The sequence below is a fragment of the Macaca fascicularis genome, chromosome 4, assembly GCF_037993035.2.
Source record: "Macaca fascicularis isolate 582-1 chromosome 4, T2T-MFA8v1.1".
NCBI classification, from domain to species: domain Eukaryota; kingdom Metazoa; phylum Chordata; class Mammalia; order Primates; family Cercopithecidae; genus Macaca; species Macaca fascicularis.
Window position 1 is genome coordinate 140,492,176 of NC_088378.1, and position 15,463 is coordinate 140,507,638.

The 15,463-nt window shown below is 45.7% G+C and overlaps 1 protein-coding gene, 1 long non-coding RNA gene and 1 pseudogene across 9 annotated transcripts; 2 read left to right on the forward strand and 1 right to left on the reverse strand.

The window, feature by feature from the left end:
• Positions 1-1,238: 1,238 nt before the first annotated feature.
• On the reverse strand, positions 1,239-2,405 carry LOC135970438 (uncharacterized). Its single transcript, XR_010586115.2, has 2 exons — positions 2,281-2,405; positions 1,239-2,176 (listed from the first exon to the last, which is right to left on the reverse strand). It is a non-coding gene; the product is annotated as an uncharacterized lncRNA (long non-coding RNA).
• On the forward strand, positions 1,979-3,031 carry LOC102137496 (dihydrofolate reductase-like; annotated as a pseudogene).
• A 9,021-nt stretch (positions 3,032-12,052) lies between these two features.
• Positions 12,053-15,350, forward strand: LOC135970336 (class I histocompatibility antigen, Gogo-B*0102 alpha chain). 8 transcript variants are annotated; one of them, XM_065543024.2, is made up of 8 exons: positions 12,053-12,152; positions 12,283-12,552; positions 12,780-13,055; positions 13,621-13,896; positions 14,016-14,132; positions 14,576-14,596; positions 14,703-14,762; positions 14,928-15,350. In XM_065543024.2, exons 1-8 carry the CDS (start codon positions 12,089-12,091, stop codon positions 14,930-14,932), a joined length of 1,089 nt encoding a protein of 362 aa, XP_065399096.1. In that variant the 5' UTR covers positions 12,053-12,088; the 3' UTR covers positions 14,933-15,350. The 8 variants fall into 8 exon arrangements, 6 of the variants coding, with proteins under 6 accessions (XP_065399096.1, XP_065399098.1, XP_065399095.1 ...); XM_065543026.2 differs by having other exon boundaries at positions 12,395-12,552; XR_012434006.1 differs by lacking the exon at positions 14,576-14,596 and having other exon boundaries at positions 12,780-13,051.
• Positions 15,351-15,463: the final 113 nt, after the last annotated feature.

The following is a 15,463-nucleotide window of genomic DNA, read 5'->3' on the forward strand; positions in this document are numbered from 1 at the left end:
TTATTCAGATAATAAATGAAGAAGGAATGAGAGACTGAGACTGTAATAACTCTTTTGCAACCGATAATGAATGAACAGATTTAGCCATTGAACAGCAATGACGATTAACAATACAAAAAAACCCCCCAAAAAACTGGCCGGGCGCGGTGGCTCACGCCTGTAATCCCAGCACTTTGGGAGGCCGAGGCAGGTGGATCACGAGGTCAGGAGATCGAGACCATCCTGGCTAACACGGTGAAACCCCGTCTCTACTAAAAACACAAAAAATTAGCCAGGCATGGTGGCGGGCGCCTGTAGTCCCAGCTACTCAGGAGACTGAGGCAGGAGAATGGCGCGAACCCGGGAGGCGGAGCTTGCAGTGAGTGGAGATCTGGACACTGCACTCCAGGCTAGAGGACAGAGAGAGACTCCGACTTAAAAAAAAGAAAATACTGTGAGATTCTTCCTCTTTTTGGAAGACAACGATACAGTAGCATCACACAAGTAAAGTGAAAAAGAGATCAAGCCTGAATAGAAGCTAATCTCCGTAGCCAGTTACCAGTTTAGAGGTATAACAGATACTAGAAATACATATTAAACTACAATTTGGGGAGCAATCAGCAAAATGCACACTATGGGAAGCTCTACCACACAATATAAATTTCAAGGAAGAATTGATAGAATAAAAGAGAACAAAATCATATTTCTAAAGGTAAAACTAAATTATAATTTTGGATGATAAAAATATAAAATAGAGGCCAGGCATGGTGGCTCAAGCCTGTAATCTCAGCACTTTGGGAGGCAGAGGTGGGTGGATCACGAGGTCAAGAGATCGAGACCATCCTGGCCAACATGGTGAAACCCCGTCTCTACTAAAAAAATACAAAAATTAGCTGGGTGTGTGGTGGGGTGTGCCCATAGTCCCAACTACTCAGGAGGCTGAGGCAGGAGACTCGCTTCAACCCGGGAGGTGGAGGTTGCAGTGAGCCAAGATTGCGCCACTGCACTCCAGCCTGGAGACAGAGCAAGACTCCATCTCAAAAAAAAAAAATAATAAAATAAAATAAAAAAATATATATATATGTATATAAAAGAAATGATGATCATAAAAGTCAGGATGTGTTTTTACTTGGGGGAGGAAAGAATTTATTGTTGAAGTGGGGCAAATGATGGGGCCTCTGGTTTGCCCCGTAAACGTCTATCCCTAATGGTTAATGGGTGTTTACTTTTTATTAAAGGACACACATTTTAGATAGTTATTTTTTTTCCTTTTGGAGTCTTTTATTTTATGACACAAATAATGTATAGAGCATGGTTACTATTTTGCACAAAGTCTCCTTCTCATTCTCCTCTCTGGACACTGAGCAAGTAGAACAACCAGTAGCCCCAGGACCCCCAGCAGGGGTGACCTCACTTCTAGGTGTGCGTGGAGCTCACATCACCAGAGGCAATATGCAGGTCTACTCCTTGACTCTTGGAAGAATCTGATAGGACACAGCTGAGGGGAAGCCTTCTCCGCCGTCTGCAGGCTCTTGGCCTTCAGTGTAGAGGGAGCGGGTCCTCACCCCTCCAAAGGCGCCTTCATGGCCAGAGCCTCCTCTCTGCATGGGGAATAAGGTCTGGCGCTTCCCCTGAACACGGTGACATGGATCTCGCCAAAGGTGGGGAATGACACCATTCCTTCTCCAGCAACCTCACCCTTCTTTTGCTTTACAGGAAAGTTGACGCAGGATGGTGTCCAGTGAAGAAATCCCAGGTGCATGGAAAGGAGAGGAGGGTCTCAGGGCTGTGAGTGATCTGCAAAAGGAAGCGCATGGACCACCAGGGGGCGCTGCTGCGCTGCTCCTGCTCCCAGGAGGTGGATGCCCAGGATGAGCTTTAAGGTGGAGAGAGGGATGTCATTGTTCATCCTCCAGGTTCCAAGTAAAAACCTTCCGGCCAATCTTGGCCGCGCGTCCCTGTGTAGCGAGCGGGCTCGGAGGTGCTCACCGCTGCTGTCATGGTTCATTTGCTAAACTGCATCGTCGCTGTGTCCCAGAACACGGGCATTGGCAAGAACCGGGACCTGCCCTGGCCACCGCTCAGGAATGAATTCAGGTATTTCCAGAGAATGACACAAACTCTTCAGTAGAAGGTAAACAGAATCTGGTGATTATGCGTAGGAAGACCTGGTTCTCCATTCCTGAGAAGCATCGACCTTTAAAGGATAGAATTAATTTAGTTCTCAGCAGAGAACTCAAGGAACCTCCACAAGGAGGTTCATTTTCTTGCCAGAAGTATGGACGATGCCTTAAAACTTACTGAACAACCGACCGGGCGCGGTGGCTCACTCCTGTAATCCCAGGACTTTGGGAGGCCAGACGGGCAGATCACGAGGTCAGGGAATCGAGACCATCCTGGCTAACACAGTGAAACTCCATCTCCACTAAAAATAAAAAAATAAATAAATTAGCCGGGAGTGGCGGCGTGCGCCTGTAGTCCCAGCTACTCGGGAGGCTGAGGCAGGAGAATGGCGTGAACCCGAGAGGTGGAGCTTGCAGTGAGCAGGACCATATCACTGCACTCCAACCTGGGCGACAGAAAGAGACTCCGTCTCAAAAAAAAAAAAAAAAACAAAACAAAAAACACAAAACAACAACAACAAAAAAACCAAAAACTTACTGAACAACCAGATTAGCAAATAAAGTAGAGATGATTTGGTTAGTTGGTGGCAGTTCTGTTTATAAGGAAACCATGAATCACCCAGGCCACCTTAAACTATTTGTGACAAGGATCAGGCAGGACTTTGAAAGTGACACGTATTTTCCAGAAATTGATTTGGAGAAATATAAACTTCTGCCAGAATACCCAGGTTTTCTCTCGGATGTCCAGGAGGAGAAAGGCATTAACTACAAATTTGAAGTATATGAGAAGAATGATTAATATGAAGGTGTGTTCTGGTTTATTTTAAGTTGTTCCCCCTCCCTCTGAAAAAAGTATTTTTACATTAGAAAAAAAAGACTTTTGTTGACTTTAGATTTATGGATAATTATTTCTAAGCAACGTGTTTTTATTCCCCACTAATCTTGACTGTATCAGATATCATTTATGAAACACTCTTGCTATAACTAAGTGCCTCTCCAAGACCCCAACTGAGTCCCCGCACCTGCTACAGTGACCTGCCATTCCACACCCATCACACATGGGACTCTGGCCAGTCCTTGACATTGTCTGACTTTTCAAATGTCGGTAGTATTTACTAAAGATGAAGATGCACATACCCTCCAACTGAGCAGTTTCACTAGTAGGAAATACTGAAAGCTTCCTACGTGTATACCTAGAGGTTTGTAGACAAATGTTCCAGCCTTGTTTGTAACGGTGAAAAATTGACAACAACTTGGAAGTCCAGTGATGGGAAAATGAATATATTTCTGCCTTAGACTGGGGAAGCCAAAGGAGATTCCAAGACTGAAATTTCAGTGAAAACAGTTTATTTGCTATATCTTACCAGAAAGCATCAATTGAGGTATGGAGAAATGGAACTGAGAAGGTAAGAAAAGCAGTTTAAAGTCAGTGAGCAGGTTCTCATCGGTATCAAGCTCCATACTGCTGAGATACAGGGAAACAGAGGGGAGAAAGCTGGAGTGTTGATCCTCCACTCCTTGGTTGTCAGCTCCCTGTCCTGTGTGTGGGTGGAACGTACTCCAGCTGCTCTATAGCAAGTCCCAGGTGTTTGCAGTAAGAAGCTGCTGGCATGCACAAGAACAGTGGATACCAAACACTTAAAGCAATTCCTTGTTTAAGTATGTAAGCTCTTCATACTTTTTATTTATTTATTTATTTTTAGACAGAGTTTCGCTCTTGTTGCCCAGACGGAGTGCAATGGCGTGACCTCGGCTCACTGCAAACTCCGCCTTCCCGGGTTCAAGCAATTCTCCTGCCCCAGGCTCCCAAATAGCTGGGACTACAGGTGCGTGCCACCACACCCGGCTAATTTTGTGTTTTTGATGGAGATGGGGTTTCATCATGTTGGTCAGGCTGGTCTCAAACTCCTGACCTCAAGTGATCCACCCACCTCAGCCTCCCAAAGTACTGGAATTACAGGCATGAGCCATCGCACCCAGCAGATCTTCATTCTTTTTATGTAGTAAAATGTATAAAGCCACACATGGTTTATTTGAAATATTTTATGATTTAAAAAAATACAGAAGCAGGAAAACCAATTCTAAGTTCAAGTGAGGGATGATGGTAGCTTGAACCAAAGGGTTGCATGTAGTAAGAAACTGTGATTTAAGATATATTTTAAGGTTGGAAGTAGCAGGATATTCTGATGGAGTTTGACTTTGGTTTTGGGCCCACTGAGTTTGAGATGCCTTTGAGAAATGAAGGACGTAGAGAAAGAATACAAGAAAAACTGGCCGGGCACATTGGCTCACGCCTGTAATCCCCGCACTTTGGGAGGCCAAGGCAGGCGGATCACTTGTGACCAGCTTGAGCAACATGGTGAGGTCCCATCCCTACAAAAAATACAAACGTTGGCTGGGCCCTGTGGCGCCCACCTGTAGTCCCATCTGCTCAGGGCCTGAGGTGGATGAATTGAGCCCGCGCGGTCACGGCTGCAGGGAGTTGTGATTGCGCCACTGCACTGCAGCCTGGGTGACAGAAGAGACCCTGCCTTGAAAAAGAAGCTGAAAACAATGGAAGCATGCCTTCAGAATTCTAGAAAGAAAGTTATTTTCAACAGATAAATCTATATTCAGCCAAATAATCAAGGGTGAATGTAAAATAATACATTTTTAGACAAGCAAAGACTCAGGGGTTACCTCCATGTATCCTTTCTTAGGAAGCTATTGGAGAAAATACTCCAGCAAAATGAAGGAGTAGACAAACCAGAGAATGACATGGATCCAGCAAATAGGATCCAACACAGGAAATATTCCAGCTATGGAGCTGGCTTTAAAAAGAAACAGTGAAAATATTAATAGGTTAGCTGGGTGGAATGGCCCATGCCTGTAGTTCCAGCTACTCAGGAGTCTGAGCAAGAGGATTTTTGAACCCAAGAGTTCCAGACCAGGCTGGCCACCATAGTGAGGTCCCTTCTCTTAAAAATAATAATAGGTTATTGCCAGATTTGGGACATTTGGAAAGAAGTTCAAGGAAGATAAAGCAAAAGTAAAAAAGCAAGGGGGAAGGGTGGTTAGGCAATCATTAATTCTAGGGCAGAAAGAAGTACAGGATACGAAGAGCATATTACGCTGTTTTTCTCAACAATGAGCAATATGTACATAGTCATAATGATGTGGTGACTGCTTAGCCCCTAACTCTGGTAACTACTTTGGGACAATATGGGAGGAAAAGTGAAGATAGTGATGGTGTAAGAGCTAAATCCTCATCTGTCATATTAAGAAATCACTATAGAATGTATAAAATAATCAAGAAATGACTAAGTAGTTATGTGAGGAGAAGAACAGAAGACATTGCTAAAAGAGTTGAAAGTCATTGCTCTGGAGGATTAGGAGGGATGGGGCAGGGGACGGTTGGGATGCATTATAAACAGAAGAGGGTTTTAAAAATTACATGTATTAATATATGCACCCACTTGAAAAACTGAAAAAATAATAATTTGGAAAAACCCACGAAGGCAACTACCAGAAGGAAAAACTGAGAGAATGAAAAGTGCTTGTCTCTGGAAAGAACAACTGGCAGGACTGTTGCTTTCATTGTAAGACTTTTGGAGCCATTTGATCTTATTTAAACTTTTTCATATATATATCTTCAATAAAAACAATTCTGTCTTAATAAAAAGTTACACTCGTTCATAAAAAACAAACAAACAAACAAACAAAAACAAAGAAAAAAACCCTTCCTGCCCAGCCCATCTCGATCTCCCCAAATCCTCAGCGCTAATGAGGACTGTCTCCTTCTCACCTCTCTGGACTGGGCTTTTTACCACTGGAAAGTGGATGTGATTTCTAGTTTCTGCATGTCTTGGTTTATTGTGCTGCCAGCGAAATAAAATCAAAACACAAATTGAATAAATAATAAATAAAATAACCCATAGTGAGCAAAGGTTTACGATGTATTTTTTTATGTCAAGTTCTCACTCTGTGGCCTGGGCTGGAGTCCAGTGGTGCGATCATAGCTCACTACAGCCTTGAATTCATGAGCTCAAAAGATCTTCCCACCTCAGCCTCCCCAATACTTGGGAATACAAGTGCCCACCACCATGCCAGCTAAGTTTACTTATTTTTATTCTGGTTTAGAGACAAGGGTCTCACTATATTGTCCAAGCTGGTCTCTAATTCCTGACCTCTGGCCTTAACGTCCTGAACTGCTGGGATTACAGGGGTGAGCTGTCATGCCCGGCTTGTAATGTACTGATGTCATCAAGGTTTCCTTCTCCAAGTGTGGACACAGCAGCAGACGCCCCTTGTCTGTTGGGTCAGGACACTGGGTAGAGTGGAATAGCAGGACAACAAAGTCACTGCAGAAAGTGCCCATCCAGAAGAGGTCCAGCAGGGAGGGCCAACTGTCCCAGGGCCACCATATTTAGGAATAACTCCTCTTTCTGGGCAGGACTGTTCTTTGATTACTTTTGTATTCGCAATAGTTCTAAAATTGTAGGATGGTGAGACTCAAGACTGGCTAAGGTTTTGTTTTGTTTTCAAAAAACCATCTCTGAGATTTGTTGATCTCTTGAATGGTTTTTTGTGTCTCAATTCCCTTCAGAAATTAACTTATTCTTAACATTTCACAGTCCACTTTCAATTAATAATGTACTAGTACTGATAAATACAGAAATCTTGCAACCACTTATCCTCTGTAAAATGTCCATCTTTTGTGGTATAGACATTATATGCAATATATCTATATAGGTTATAAGTCCCACGAGAAAAGTTTTTTTCTTATCTTTAAACAGTTCTATGAATATAAAGAGTAAATGAGGGGAGCAAGATAGCCTTTGAACTTAGCTCAGTATTTACCATTTTTGATCATCTTCATATTTTCTGATAATCTCATTTTCCACCTGGTATAATTTGCCTCTAGCCTGAAGAATTTTCTTTACCAATTGTTATTGTACAGATCTGCTGATGAGAAATTCTCTTCATTTTCTTTTACCTGAGATATCCCCTTATTTTGTCTGTCCTTGGAAGACATCTGTGCTGGATATAGAATTCTTTTTGACCTTTTTCTCTTCCAGCATTTTAAAGATGTTTTTCTACTTTCTTTTGTTTCTATGGTTTTTAATAAAAAGTAATTGGTCATGACAAGAGGAACAGAGAAACAAAAACTGGGAAAATAGCATAGTAGACCTAAAACTTGTCATATCAATAATGACAAAAACCTGGATGAATCAACACTCCAATGAAGGGCAGAGATTATAAGACTTGGTTTAAAAAAAAACACAGAACCCAACCATATGCTCTTTCCAGATATGCACTTTGTTAGTTGTTGTTGTTGTTGTTTTTTTAAATTTAACTTTTATTTTTAGTTAAGGGGTACATGTGCAGGTTTGTTATATAGGTAAACTTGTGTCATGGGATTGTGTTGTACAAATTATTTCTATACCCATTAGTACCCACCCAAGTATTAAGCCTTAGTACCCATTAGCTATTTTTCCAATCTTCTCCCTCCTCCTACCCTCCACCATTAAGTGGACCCCAGTGTGTGTTGTTCCCCTCTGTGTGTCCATGGGCTCTCATAGTTTAGCTCCCACTTATAAGTGAGAACATGTGGTAGTTGGTTTTCTGTTCCTTTCTTAGTTTGTTAAGGATAATGGCCTCCAACTCCACCCATGTTCCTGCAAAGGACATGATCTCATTCTTTTTATGGCTACATAGTATTCTATGGTGTATATGTGCCACATTTTATTTATCCAGTCTACCACTGATGGACATTTAGGTTGATTCCACGTCTTTGCTATTGTGAATTGTGCTGCAATGAACATATGTATACATGTAAGACATGCGTTTTCTTTTTTTTTATTTAACTTATATTATTTTACTTTAAGTTCCAGGATACATGTGCAGAATGTGTAGGTTTATTACATATGCATAATCTGCCATGGTGGTTTGCTGCACCTACTGATCCATCCTCTAAGTTCTCTCCCTTCACCACCCACTCCCCAACAGGCCCTGATGTGTATTGCTCCCCTCCTTGTGTCCATGTGTTCTCAATGTTCAACTCCCACTTAGGAGTGAGGACATGAAGTGTTTGGTTTTCTCTTCCTGTGTTAGTTTGCTGAGGACGATGACTTCTAGCTTCATCCATGTTTCTGCAAAGGACATGAACTCATTCATTTTTCTGGCTGTGTGGTATTCCATGGTGTATATACACCACATTTTCTTTATCCAGTCTCTCACCGATGGGCATTAGGGTTGGTTCTTTTTCTTTGCTATTGTAAATAGTGCTGCAATAAACATATGTGTGCATGTGTCTTTACAGTAGAATTATTTATATCCCTTTATATCCCAGTAGAATTATTTATACCCTTACTGGGTATCTCATTACCCAGTAATGAGATTGCTTGGTCAAATAGTATTTCTGGTTCTATAACTTTGGGGAATGGCCACACGGTCCTCAACAGTGGTTGAACTAGTTTACATTCCCACCAACAGTGTAAGAGTGTTCCTATTTCTCCACAGCCTCGCCAGCATCTAGTGTTTCTTCACTTTTTAATAATTGCCATTCTGACTGGTAGGAGATGGTATCTCATTGTGGTTTTGATTTGCATTTTTCTAATGATCAGTGATATTGAGCTTTTTTCCATATGTTTGTTGGTCACACAAATGTCTTCTTCTGAGAAGTGTCTGTTCATATCCTTTGCTCACTTTTTGATGGGGGTGTTTTTTCTTCTTGTAAATTTGTTTAAGTTCCTTGTAAACAAACATGTGAGCTCTCATCATTCTTGCTTAAATGCCTAACAGGCATCCTAACCAGTGTTAACAAGGACGGGGCATGGTGCCTCACGCCTGTAATCCCTGCATTTTGGGAGGCTGAGTGGGGAGGATCACTTGAGTTCAGGAGTTTGAGACCACTCTGATAGGTGAGACCTCATCTCTACCAAATAAAAATAATTTTAAAAGAAAAAAGGTCGATAGATAAGAAAGGACGAAAAAGACTTTCTTTGTTACCAGCTTCATTGCTTATTTAGAAAACACTAGGGAATTCTGAAAAAGTCTCTGGAATTAATCAGTGAATTTACAAAATAATTCATAAAATATATGTAATAAGTCACTTAGATGAACATGAAAGGATAGCAAACAATACTAGTCATCTAAGAAGTGCAAGTTAAAACCACAATGAGAAGCCATCACACATCAACTAGAGTAGGTTAAGTTAAAAAGACATATGATAAGTCTAAACACTGATAAGAATATGGAAAAAACAAGAATGTCTGATATTGCTGGTAGGAATGCAAAAAATGTGGCAGCCAATTTGTAAAGTGGTATGACAATTTCTTACACAGTTACCCATCCATTACCACATGACCCAGCAATTCCACAAATATGTAGTTATCCAAAAGAAATAAAAATGTAAGGCCACACTTATAAGCAGTTATTTCTAGTGGCTTCATTAATAATAAACCCTAACTGGAGGAGTCCACATGTGTATCAACTGGAGAATAGAGAAAGCAACGAATAAACTGGGATTCCAACAATAGTCAGCAGCTGCTCAGCAATAAAAATGAATGAATGGCATCATCTCAAACATCGTTATGCTAAAGGAGAGACCAAACAAAAGACTACATAACATATGACTGCATGTCCGTGACATTCTAGAAATGTCACCATTGCAGCGACAGAAAGCAGAGCAGTGGTTGAATGAGGGGAAGAGGGTGAGGGTGGGAGGCAAGGATTAAATAGAAAGGGGCATAAAGAAGGTTTTTAGGGAAAAGAAACTGTTCTCTACAGTGCCACAGTTCAGGAGTAACTGGGTGGTGGGAACTAAGGGGAGAGGAAGGTGTGAGGGATGAGGGCAGAGAGAAGGGCTGGGGAAGCAGGAGGTGAGGACAAGGAGCAGGGGAAAGGACTCCAAAGCAGTGGAGGAGCCTAGCAGGGGGTTCTCTGCATTCGGTGTTTCTCTACTGGGCAGTGTGGTAGTTACACGACTATAAATACTTACCAATATTCACCAAAAGGCGCAGCTAAAGCTGTTGAATTTTATTACACATAAATATCCTACTAAGCAGAAAAAAAAAAGAGGGGGAAAGAAGGCAAAAATAAAGACATTTTTATATCATCAAAGCCATAAAATTCATTTCCTAGAGGTCCTGTATTATATTTAATTTTAAAGGAAATTCTTCAGGGTGAAGGGAAATGATACTAGATGGTGACCCAGATACACAGAAAGGAACAATTAACAACAGAAATGATGCACATACACATGTCACATTCACACTCATTTTCTTAATTTCCTGAAGACATATGGCTACTTGTCTAAAACAAAAGGTATTACACTGTATCATTGAGTTTATAATATAGATTGATATAATATATAAAACAATAATAGCATAATGGTAGGTTAAATGAAACTACACTGTTACAAGTATCCTTTATTTTGCCGAATGTAGTTTACTATAATCTGAACTTCACTGTGAAAAGTCAAGGAATCCGGTTCCATTCTTACAACAATAAAACATTAGTGTAAAGAAATATAGCTAAAAGTCACTAGGAGAATTAAAACCAAAACTAAAAAATGTTCACTTGACACATAGCAAAGGACGAACAGAAACAAAAAGATACGAGACAAATTGAAAACATATAAATTGTAGACCAAAATCCAGCCATAGTAAGTGAAGAAATGACACGACATGAGTCACATTAGCAGGACCGCTGAGCACTGTGGGGAGAACAGACATGGGTAGGAGGTGAGGGACAGTGTTAGTGCCACAATTCAGGAGCGAAAGGGTGGCGGGGACTAAGGGGAGAGGAGGGTGTGAGGGATGAGAGGGGCAGAGAGAAGGGCTGGAAGCAGGAGGTGAGGAAAAGGAGACAGGAAAGAATTCTAAAGCAGTGGAAGAGCCTAGTAGGGGGTTGTTTGCATTTGATATTTAATACATTTTGTGGGACTGCCAAAAACTAATGACCCCCTCATGATTAAAAAAAGGGGGGGTTTACAAAAATACCAAGTGTCCAAATAACATGTGCACACTGCTTAGATGTGCAGAGTTCAGGAAAACAGGCAGTGCTTGAGCGTTGGTGAAGAGCCTTGGGACTGCATGGAGCACTGGCAGATTTGAGGTGATGACTACAGGCTCCCGGTTGCAATAGACAGTAACAAACTCTGCTTCTTCGTATTGAGGAGATGTTCTGGACTCACACAGGGAAACTCGGGCTAGGGAATGAAGACAATTTTAAATGCAACAACTCAGAGTCACAGATCCATAGTCTGGGAAAGTAAAACAGGAGCTTTGATAGTTTAATTATAATGCTGTTTTGACACAGGTCTTTTACAGATTGGAATTCTAATCATATAGGGATTACCAATATTGTACTATCTACTGTATTAAAAAACAAAAAGGAAACTGGTCTCCATGAGAATCTCTGTGTGGTGCCTTCAGACAAAACCTCACTAGGTTTAGAGAAAAAATCCCTGTCTCTACACCTCCATTCCCAGGGCGAGCTCACTCTCTGGCATCAAGTTCCCCGTGGTCAGTTTCCCTGTACAAAGGTCCAAGGGGAGAGGCAGGAGAGGGAGGGAGGGAGTCGAGTTCAGGGTCGGGGATTCCAGGACGAGCACTGAAGAGGAAGGATCTGGGCGCAGCCTGGGGGTCTGTCCCTGGTTTCCACAGACAGATCCTTGTCCAGGACTTAGGCAGACAGTGTGACAAAGAGGCTTGGTGTAGGAGAAGAGGGATCAGGACCAAGCCCCAGGTCTCAGGCGTCGCTCTCAGGGTCTCAGGGTACTGTTTGCACTGGGCAGGCGCTGCGTTGGGGATTCCCCACTCCGCTGAGTTTCACTTCTCCCAACCTGTGTTGGGTCCTTTTTACAGGACTCTCGTGACGCGGCCCCAGTTCCCACTCCCATTGGGTGTCGGATTCTAGAGAAGCCAATCAGGGTCTCTGCGGTCCGGCTTCTAAAGTCCCCACTCAGACTCACACTCTCCCCGGACGCCTAGGATGGGGTCATGGCGCCTCGAGCCCTCCTCCTGCTGCTCTCGGGGGCCCTGGCCCTGACCGAGACCTGGGCCGGTGAGTCCGGGGTCGGGAGGGAGACGGCCTCGGCGGGGAGGAGCGAGGGGTCCGCCCGACGGGGGCGCAGGGCCCGGGGAGCCGCGCGGGGAGGAGGGTCGGGCGGGTCTCAGCCCCTCCTCGCCCCCAGGCTCCCACTCCATGAGGTATTTCCACACCGCCGTGTCCCGGCCCGGCCGCGGGGAGCCCCGCTTCATCTCCGTGGGTTACGTGGATGACACGCAGTTCGTGCGGTTCGACAGCAACGCCGCGAGTCCGAGGATGGAGGCGCGGGCGCCGTGGATAGAGCAGGAGGGACCGGAGTATTGGGACCGGGAGACACAGAAAGCCAAGGCCCACGCACAGGTTTTCCGAGTGAACCTGCGCACAGCGCTTCGCTACTACAACCAGAGCGAGGCCGGTGAGTGACCCGGCCCGGGGCGCAGGTCACGACCCCTCCCCATGCCCCACGGACGGCCCGGGTCCGAGATCCACCCCGAGGCAGCAGGACCAGCCCAAGACCCTCGACCTGGGAGTGCCGCGGGCGCCTTTGCCCGGTTTCGGTTTCAGTTTAGGCCGAAATCCCCAAGGGTTGGTCGGGGCGGGGCGGTGCTCTGTGGGCGGGGCTGACCGCGGGGCCGGGGCCAGGGTCTCACACCTTCCAGAGGATGCATGGCTGCGACCTGGGGCCTGACGGGCGCCTCCTCCGCGGGTATCACCAGTTAGCCTATGATGGCAAGGATTACATCGCCCTGAACGGGGACCTGAGCTCCTGGAGCGCCGCGGATATGGCGGCTCAGGTCACACAGCGCAAGTGGGAGGCGGCCGGTGAAGCTGAGCAGCGGAGAGCCTACCTGGAGGGCGAGTGCCTGGAGTCGCTCCGCAGATACCTGGAGAACGGGAAGGAGACACTGCAGCGCGTGGGTACCAGGGGCAGTGGGGAGCCTTCCCCGTCTCCTATAAATCTCCCAGGATGGCCTCCCACGAGGAGGGGAGGATAATGGGATCAGCGCTAGAATGTCGCCCTCCCTTGAATGGAGAATGGCATGAATTTTCCTGATTTCCTCTGAGGGCCCCCTCTGCTCTCTAGGACAATTAAGGGATGACGTCTCTGAGGAAATGGAGGGGAAGACAGTCCCTAAATACTGATCAGGGTTCCCCTTTGACCACCGCAGCAGCCTTGAGCTTTTTCCTCTCAGGCCTTGTTCTCTTCCTCACACTCAACGTGTTTGAAGGTCTGATTCCAGCTTTTCTGAGTCCTCGGCCTCCACTCAGGTCAGGACCAGAAGTCCCTGTTCCTCCCTCAGAGACTAGAACTCTCCAAGGAATAGGAGATTATCCCAGATGCCTGTGTCAGGCTGGTGTCTGGCTTCTGTGCTCCCTCCCCCACCCCAGGTGTCCTGTTCATTCTCAGGGTGGTCACATGGGTGCTGCTGGGCTGTCTCATGAGAGATGCAAAGCCCCTGAATTTTCTGATTCTTCCCATCAGATCTCCCAAAGACACACGTGACCCACCACCCCGTCTCTGACCATGAGGCCACCCTGAGGTGCTGGGCCCTGGGCTTCTACCCTGCGGAGATCACACTGACCTGGCAGCGGGATGGGGAGGAGCAAACTCAGGACACTGAGCTTGTGGAGACCAGGCCAGCAGGGGACAGAACCTTCCAGAAATGGGCAGCTGTGGTGGTACCTTCTGGAGAAGAGCAGAGATACACGTGCCATGTGCAGCACCAGGGGCTGCTGGAGCCCCTCACCCTGAGATGGGGTAAGGAGGGGGATGAGGGATCACATCTCAGGGAAAGCGGGAGCCCTTCTGGAGCCCTTCAGCAGGATCAGGGCTTAGGCCTTGGGGTCAGGGCCCCTCACCTTCTCCTCCTTCCCCAGAACGGGCTTCCCAGCCCTCCATCCCCATCGTGGGCATCGTTGCTGGCCTGGCTGTCTTAGGAACTGTGGTCACCGTAGCTGTGGTTGCTGCTGTGATGCGGAAGACAGAGAGCTCAGGTAGGGAAGGGGTGAGGGGTGGGATCTGGATTTTCTTGTCCCACTGGGGGTTTCAAACCCCAGGTAGAAGTGTTCCCTGCCTCATTACTGGAAAGCACCATCCACTCATGGGCCGACCTTGCCTGGGTCCTGTGTGCCAGCACTTACTCTTCTGTGCAGCACACGTGACAAGGAAGGACAGTGAATCACCTTCATGGTTGTGGTGTTGGGATCGTGATTCCTGCATTCATGAGTCAGGGGAAGGTCCCTGCTAAGGACAGACCTTAGGAGGGCGGTTGGTCCAGGACCCATACCTGCTTTCCTGGTGTTTCCTGATCCTGCCCTGGGTCTGTAGTCATAGTTCTAGAAACTTCTCTTGGGTTCAAGACTAGGAGGTTCCTCTAAGATCCCATGGTTCCTCTAAGATTCCTCTAAGATCCTCACAGGACATTTACTTCCCGCAGGTGGAAAAAGCGGGAGCTACTGTAAGTGGCGGGGGCAGGAGTGTGGAGGAGTTCACCCACTCCATTATTCCTCCTGCACCACGTCTCCTGTGGGCTCTGACCAGGTCCTGTTTTTGTTCTACCCCAGGGAGCAGCAGTGCCCAGGGCTCTGATCAGGACTCTGATGAGTCTCTCATGGCCTGTAAAGGTGAGACCCTGGGGATTTGAAGTGGGTGGGGGTGGGGCAGAGGGGAAAGGCCTGGGTAATGGAGATTCTTTGACTGGGATGTTTCGAGTCTGTGGGGGGACTGTTCAGAGTGTCATCACTTACCATGACTGACCTGAATTTGTTCATGACTACTGTTTTCTGTAGCCTGAGACAGCTGCCTTGTGTGGGACTGAGATGCAGGATTTCTTCACGCCTCCCCTTTGTGACGTCAAGAGACTCTGGCATCTCTTTCTGCAAAGGCATCTGAATGTGTCTGCGTCCCTGTTAGCAAAATGTGAGGAGGTGGAGAGACAGCCCAGCCCCGTGTCCACCGTGACCCCTGTTCCCACGCTGACCTGTGTTTCCTCCCCAGTCATCTTTCCTGTTCCAGAGAGGTGGGACTGGATGTCTCCATCTCAGTCTCAACTTCATGCTGCATTGAGCTGCAACCTCTTACTTCCCTACTGAAAAAGAATCTGAATAGAAATTTGTTTTCTCAATATTTGCCATGAGAAGTTGATGGGTTAATTAAATAAGTCAATTCCTAAAATTTGAGAGAGGAAATAAAGACCTGAGAACCTTCCAGAATCCACATGTTCCCTGTGCCGAGTCTGTTGCAGGTGGGGACTGGAGAAGGCTGTGAGGAGCCGAATGTGGACGGGGTCTGTGCCTAGTTGCTGTTCAGTCCCTCATAGGCTTTA

What these genes read in the sequence shown, in the direction of transcription:
- LOC135970336 (XM_065543023.2), top strand. Translation starts at nt 12,089, where the DNA reads ATGGCGCCTCGAGCCCTCCTCCTGCTGCTCTCGGGGGCCCTGGCCCTG. An exon ending in CCTGACCGAGACCTGGGCCG is followed by an intron (nt 12,153 to 12,282) that starts GTGAGTCCGGGG and finishes CCTCGCCCCCAG; the next exon opens with GCTCCCACTCCATGAGGTAT. An exon ending in GCCCCTCACCCTGAGATGGG is followed by an intron (nt 13,897 to 14,015) that starts GTAAGGAGGGGG and finishes CTCCTTCCCCAG; the next exon opens with AACGGGCTTCCCAGCCCTCC.